Genomic DNA, 7,729 nt, shown 5'->3' with positions numbered 1-7,729 from the left:
CGCTTGGGGACATGGTTTAGTGGGCATGGTGGTGTTGGGTTGACGGTTGGACTCGATGATCTTAGAGGTCTTTTCCAACCTTAATGATTCTATGAATACTATCACAACTTCAGCTAATCAAAATTTGAGATGCTAAAAAAATGCAGGCAAAAAAACCTGAAGCCCAACTCCCTGCGTGCCAGATTGTTCTGTGAAATCTAGAATTTGACTCCACAGGTGCAGGAGATTTAGTTGAAAAAAAATTATTGTTGCCCTGCTACCACATCACTTCCATATTAACAGAGCTGAGTGTCACAAATATGTATTTTGCTAGTGCAAGTTCTTCAAATCTAAGAAGGTATGACTTTCACAGAAGGGAAGTACAAAATGCTTTAAACGAAACTTTCTATTTACAGGATTTGAAAGAGCTTGCAGCATTGCTACCACAAGTGAAACGGAAACCATGGCTCCACAAACATTTCTCAGCAGCAAAGCTAGTTTAAATCTCATCTGCCCTAACACCACTTTCTCACACCTCTTTTCCCCCCTTCCCCAGCACTGTGCTACTCATGGAATTTGTGAGGGGGGGAAAGCAGACAGAGGAGGAGGGGTGGGATGTGATGGCACAGCAGGAGGCGGTGCCCCTGCCTCACTGCCTGTTTTGCAGGTTCAGCTGAGGGCCATAAATAAACAGCTCAAGCCAGCATTGCAGCCTATAAAAAGGAATCACAGCTTGGTAGCTTGCTTTCTATAAGCATAAAGTACAAATTGCATCCACAGTGAAAAAGTTCATAAAATATATTTCAGCATCAACAAAAGAGGACATTTCAAGTACAACTGAAAGTTTGCAAGTATTCTTCTAAGACCACACTTTGTACAAGTCTTCTGATTTGCTAGCTCACCAACTCTCTCTAGATGTCCCATTTACCCTCTTCCAAGTATCACCATTAGTTCACCTAAATTTAATCTGCCTGAGGACTAATGGGAGAAGCCAGCAATATAACCAGCAAAAAGTTGACAGGAGGGACTAGAGCTTAAAAGGCAGATTTTAGCATACAGACCACTACCGTTTTAGGTAAGTTCGCATAAACTAAAATTCAGGCCTCCATATGTAACCCTGTTTACATTATTTTATATTTGGCATATGGTATAGCCTTACATCTCACATGAAAGACAGATTACAAAACTTATTTAAATTTAAATCAACGTGACTAACTAGAAGCCTTTACAACCAATATGTTGCTACTAATGCTTTTGAAGCTTTGTTAAAGCAACACATATGACAAACCAGAGGCAAAGGAAAAAGACAAGTTTGCATGCCTTGCACACCACATCTACGATCATTCTAGCCAGGTATGGCATGGGGTGATAAAACAGCTGAAATGACAGTATTTTGTTACCCCCAAACCAGCCAGCCCTTCCCGCAGCCATGTGATTCTGGTTTCCTCCTTTGTGACATCTCTGGCCTTATCTAGCTGAAAAATTCCTACTTTCTTTTGTTAGGTTAATTTTCTGGATTAGCAACAGCAGAACTCATGCACAGGAAGTGAAGGAATGTGTGACCCAAAGAGTTGCTCCCTTTGGCAGCAGCAAACTGCTAGATAAGCTTGGCAAGTCTTTCCAAACCACACCTTTATTTTGAGGAACCAGTTAAAGAAAGTCTGCTAATCATCCCCTAACTCAGAAAACAAGCAACTCTGAAGATGCCCAGTTAACAGCTATTCAAAAAAAAAATCAAAGGCAAGACAAGATCAACAGGAGCTAATAAATTAAACAGATAGCGCAAGCCCTAGCTAACAGCAGATGACAGACAATAAACAAAGAACAGAACTCTTAGGAGTTCCATCTACTGACGGATGGACCATTAAAAGGAACCACCCAAGTATAATCCTGAAGATGTTCAGCCAGAAGCTTGGTAACCCAAAAGAAGAAAATTAGGATGTTTGAGGGGTACCGTGACAATGTGCAAAAATTACTATTGGATATTTTGAGGAAGCATTGAAGAAAAGGGAAAGGTCAAAGTGGATGGGAGAAGAATGGTATAATGTGGCACGGGGGGTGGGGGGCGGCAAATAACAAAGGCTGATTGTGTGCAAGCTAGCTGCTGGTCAGTATGCTTGTATGATTGGACCCTGTGCTACCCTGTTGTACGTTCTTACTAAACACTATTTCTAACTATTTCCTGTGTGAGTGTGCTCTCTATTCTCAGTGTGTGCCTGTACGCATTTGTTCTGCTAGCAAACTTCAAGTTGGACAAGCCAATAAGTTGGAAGAAACCAGCAACCATTGAGATCCAAGGTCTAAGCCAGAGACTGGTAAGAAGGCCAGGATGCAGGTACTGGAAGGACTCCCAGGTCTTGGCAAAACACCCAGAAACGTGGGCAAGCATGAGTGATAAGCAAGTGAAAGTATGCATATGTGCCACTAATGAACTTTAAACCTGGTTAGCCAGGAAGCAGGAATAGGATAAGGCCATTTGTGCTGTTCACGTTTCGAGCATTGCTTGTGTTTATGTGGGTTCTTTCAAAGTTACTGTCCTCCTGTCTGTGGCCAGCTGTGTCTGTACAGGAGGCAAGTGTGCACGCACATCTTTGGAATGTACACTCAGCCTTACTACTCGTTGGGCCTGAGAACAGCAAAAAGCAGTAGGCTTGCATTTGGTGGACGAGAAGGAATTCACTTGGTCCAGAGTCTTCTATATTTGGCAATCCTTAATAAATTCACTAGAAGAAAATGGCAAATCCTACAAGGCCCCTGGAACTGATGTCAGGTAGTACTTACGCCGTTAAGAAAAAAGTCAATCTGACTGTACCAAAAAAAAAAAAGTTGTAAGATTCTGAACAGTAACAACAGGATCAACTTGTTCCCCTACCTGAAGGAAAAAAGTTTTACAAGGAGAAAAAAGTATTACAATCAAGTACTCAGGCAAACTATTGATCCACATACCTATAAGTTCTGCAATTGCACTGAAAGGCCAGGTGTGACTGGTAGAGTTGGTATGCAAGAACTTTGGACAAAGCTGAAATAAACCACAAACAATGGCATTAGTTTGCACTCTTCAATGATACCAAGCCAGAAAACAGTACATTAAATAAAGTAACATTAAATGAAGCTGTTTTGTACAACACTACCAAAAGGCTGTAGTTTAATTTACTTTTAAATATTTGCATACTAACACCTTTTAAAGGGAACATTAATACAGTTATTAAAGACAAAAGAGCAATACAGAATTCAGCACAGTATCATACTATATTCTGAGCATGGGTTATATTGTCATCCTATCAAACTCTTTTCATCTTTATAAAAATATAAGGAACTATTGCTATATACTGATGCTAGGTTACCGAAAACATCAAAGCCTTAGTCCAAATCTAGTAACAGAAGCACATGCTCTCAAATGTTAAAAACGTACATCTTAAACCATGAGTATTAAACTTAATCCAAAAAGTGAGCAGCACCTAATATACTCAGTGGCTTACTGTCCGATGTCATTGATATTTTGCTCATATTGATCAAAATCACCTTTCAGATTCTCTCAACTAGTGGTTTGTGCTTTTAGCAATTCGCTCAGACATTTATCAAACTCTTTTCATCTTTATAAAAATATAAGGAACTATTGCTATATACTGATGCTAGGTTACCGAAAACATCAAAGCCTTAGTCCAAATCTAGTAACAGAAGCACATGCTCTCAAATGTTAAAAACGTACATCTTAAACCATGAGTATTAAACTTAATCCAAAAAGTGAGCAGCACCTAATATACTCAGTGGCTTACTGTCCGATGTCATTGATATTTTGCTCATATTGATCAAAATCACCTTTCAGATTCTCTCAACTAGTGGTTTGTGCTTTTAGCAATTCGATCTCAGACATTTCATCCGCACTTACGATAAGATGTAACCAGAGGAACATAGCCACTACTAGGACCAGATGAGAATATGCAAATAAAGTACCTATTTATGGGACGTATCTTACAGATGTCAGTGACAAAAGTATTCTCAAGTAATTTACGAAAGCCTGGGTTCATATATATTCACCTAGATCAAAAGACTAGGAAAACCAGAACTAAATATCTATATAACTTAAGGATTTGTCAATGCAATGTTTGAAGAAATTTAACTGCTGAAACTAATACAGTTGCATTTGCATTACCACTGAGAATATCTGTGATTATACTTTTACAAGACCTTTAACACAAACCCACTGCACATATATGCTTAAGCCTCACTGGCATAGTTATGTTGATGGCACAAAAAGCAGTATCTACAAATTCATAATGCTGGGAATAGTCCTTGTACAGTGCAGTTACATCAAAAAACATAATATAATCCACATTATAAGAAATAAAAATATCAGAAAAATATTTAAAAATTGTGTGTACATATCCACGTTTCATAAATTTTATGGAACTACTACACTGACAAGCACTTTTATATAGTTAGTAAAGTCTAAATAAAAGCAAGCAACCACTTCAAGTCTCCAAGTCATTTATCAGCGAAAAGGAATAATGCTACAAGCAAGTTCTAGAGCCATGAGCCAGGTACCAGAGCAGGAGTTAAGGCAGCAGCCCTAGTTCAGATCGACATAAGTTGCCAAGAAACCTCACTTTGATTCTAAGGTCATAAGAGCACAGGACACACTTTCAGACTGCAACTTAATCCCTGCATTTCTCCATCGAGCTAGAGTACAAGTATGACTAGACATCACGTTCTTCATTGCCATCTGTGCTTTAAAACTCCAGTTTTATAAAATCTGGTAAATTGAGTCAGGCTCAATTTACTGTGCCCCTTTCAAATTCCTAACAGATACTTACAAATGATTTAGAATCCAAGAAGAAAATGACATCAAGTCTATTAATGGAAACCTCACATATTCCATGGCACACGGTTAAAAGGATCTTTTGATTTCTTCTTCTGCCATACAGTAACTCAGTGGATCTTAAGATCTCTGTATCATTCTCTTCACTTCAACCTTTCACAGTGCTGGCAGCATTTGTTCCTTTGCTTTCGAAGCTTCATGATCAAAATACATAAGAATCAACTGGTTTTGTTTTTTTTTTTCCCCCACCTGAAATCCCTCCTTGTCAAAACATAAACACTAACATTCAAAAAACCCCACCACAGAGATGCACACATTCATGCATTCAGCATCTGCTCAACTCTGCTAAAATATTTCTCTGCTGATAGCCAGTGAAAAACTCCAACCATACAACCCAGGTAGACTGGGACCTCTGGAGTTACTACTGGCATTGTAACCTCAGCAGTATGGACTTGGTGAAAAGCCCTGACTGTAGTTTTGATAAAGGCATGAGTTCACAGTTGTGAACCTCCACTGGTCACCAGACAATGCTGATAAAAGAACGAACCTCAGCATCACCAACACTGACATGATCACAAAACAAACACAAGAATTATGCTGATCTTCTCTGGATTGCTGTTTCAAGTGGTAAGGTCTTGAGAAAGGCTAGAAGGTGGTAAACAGAACTGGGAACTTGTGAACTGTTTATATGAAATGAGAAGATATGGGTTGGAACACAGGAATTGTAAGAAACTGATTCTTGGCTCTAATATCTCCCCCAGCAAAAGGTGAGCGAGTATCCCACAGGGTAGTTCACGGGAAAGTCTACCTCAGAGCAGACAGCACCACTTGCTCATGTAAGGCATTCAAACAAGGGCACATGACAAAACCAGATTAAAAAAATGGAGAATAGTGGATACGGCCATTACCTTCGTAGTTTGCTTCAGAACACACCCAGCTGTCAGCAGCAACTCATTTCCTGATGAGTTCATCAGGAAATATTTGAGCCCGTTTTGTCCCCTAACACTTAATTTTATCAAGCCACCACTTTAATTAGCTCATGAATAACTGAAGTTCAGTAAGTGCAGTAGGAAGGAGTTAGTTCCCTGGTGAACGCTCACTTTCGACTATGTTAGCATAGATTCAGTTAGACAATTCAGTTGCTTTATTCACTGGGCTTAATACATTTTGTTACTAAGCAGATTTTGGTTAGTTTCACTTTTTCTTTTGAGACCAAGTGCAGCCAAATCCTTTTTGGAGATATAACTAAATCCCCTCCTCCTTCGAACTGCATATTATAAAAAGACTCAGCTGCAATAAGAGGAGCATCTCCTACAATTTTGACCAGCAAATATTTCAGGATAAAGCAGCTGCTCTCTCAAAAACAACAGACAGCTTTGGGAATTTTAATTTTCCAACAAAACTGTAACTCTTCCATCCCTTGCAGAGCATAAGGCATGCACAAATCAAACTACCACTGAACAATCTGTCTTGTCTTATAAAAGTATTTTACAACTTTTTGAGAAACAACCCCACTGCCATTTTCCCCCTCTTGCTTTTATCCCACCTGGCTGCTTGTTTCTTTCCTGGTATGTTCTTCTTTCTTCCTCCCTCCCAGTTATGCTAGTCCACTTACATGAACCACACGAAGGAGCTGATCCAAAACAAAAATAATGTTTAAATCTTATTTTTAACCTGGATCACTTCCCTGATCTGTCTCATCATGCAACTGAGCAAAAAATTTACAGAGCAACAGAAGGAGATAAATGCCAGCGTGGGAATGAGTTACCAGGCCTGCTCACACTGCCTGTGTTGTTTATATATGCTTCTGAAATTAATGGAAACATTTTGGTGAAACCCAGCATATTTCCAAAGATACTGACAGAAAAGACTGTGGCCATCAGCTCTCTCTTGTTCTCTAGAAAATAGAGCCTTTTACACTGTAGGACACAACCTGTTAAAAAACTGTATCAGCTGCTTCACTTCTTTAGCGAAAACCTACAAAAGTCACAGCTTTCACTGGAAATAGACTGAATGTAAACTTTCAGTTATGACTACTGACAAACAAAACCAAACAGCATCCTAAAAATAATTCAGAAAGTTACCAACTGTACCAACTTTAGCTTAGATTTCTCATCGGTATCTGTAAGAGTTCAGCTTGTCAAAGTGATTTCAACTTGAGAACAATTTCAAACTCTGCAGTCTGACTTGTGATATGTAGTTTTTTTGCAAAGGTTGATTATTAATGCTGATGTATTTTTCCCCTCGAGAAGACTAACAAAGCATTAAACAAAGGGAGACCTTGCTCCTTTTTTTTTTTTTAAACATTGTGTTATCTAAACAAGAACACTTCTCTAATAAAATATATCAGACAAACCGTGGATTTCAAAAACTTACAAGAATTGAAGACCTGAAATGAAAGTGTAATTCCTGAACTTCAAGTAGATGACATTTACAGCTAACCTCTACAATCATGGCAATTTATATTAAGGTAATTTAAGCAGTGCTGAGAATATATTAACATGTGTTTTCCACTCAGATGTTTGACAAGTTACTTACTGTTACGATCCAGCTTCTTTCCACTATTCTATAAGTAAAGTTACGAACCAGGTGTTTGTAACTTTAAGTGTGACTTACAGGCATAGATAGCTGAAGTCAGAAAGGGCTTTAAAAAACATCCTGTTTCATCAGCGATGTATCAAACAACTCAAAAAGTAGCTTTAACTTAATTTGTATCAGCACAAATAAGGAAATGACCAATTGCCACAAAAGGAGAGCAACGAGCAATACTGTGACTGAAAAGCACGATGCAGTAGTGGATTTAACTGCATGCACGTTCATCACCCTTGTTAAAATGTAATTAGGCCTCTTGCAAGAGGTAGTTAAGATTTTAAGTTACAAGCTTCCAATTAGAGGTCACTACGTTCGCAACCAACTACATCACTAAAACAG

General features: G+C 38.7%; 1 protein-coding gene across 2 annotated transcripts in view; it reads right to left on the bottom strand.

The window, feature by feature from the left end:
* The window catches only part of MORC3 (MORC family CW-type zinc finger 3), a 31,820-nt gene that overhangs the window by 23,191 nt on the left and 900 nt on the right, over nucleotides 1–7,729 (bottom strand). The window contains exons 1-2 of one of the 2 annotated variants that reach the window (XM_019473069.1): nucleotides 4,794–4,943; nucleotides 2,926–2,998 (exon numbers count right to left, since the gene is read on the bottom strand). Coding sequence is in view for 1 of the 2 variants with exons in the window: in XM_009282976.1 (XP_009281251.1) it covers nucleotides 2,926–2,998 (73 nt within the window). In the remaining variant the exon portion in view is untranslated. Of the gene's footprint in view, nucleotides 1–2,925; nucleotides 2,999–4,793; nucleotides 4,944–7,729 lie in introns of those variants that run through there. The other variant, XM_009282976.1, reaches the window with a different exon arrangement.

This window comes from Aptenodytes forsteri, unplaced genomic scaffold (assembly GCF_000699145.1).
Source record: "Aptenodytes forsteri isolate BGI_AS27 unplaced genomic scaffold, ASM69914v1 Scaffold2, whole genome shotgun sequence".
Taxonomy (NCBI): Eukaryota; Metazoa; Chordata; class Aves; order Sphenisciformes; family Spheniscidae; genus Aptenodytes; species Aptenodytes forsteri.
Note: the sequence above shows the minus strand (reverse complement) of the source record. Positions and strands in the feature narration are given on the sequence as shown.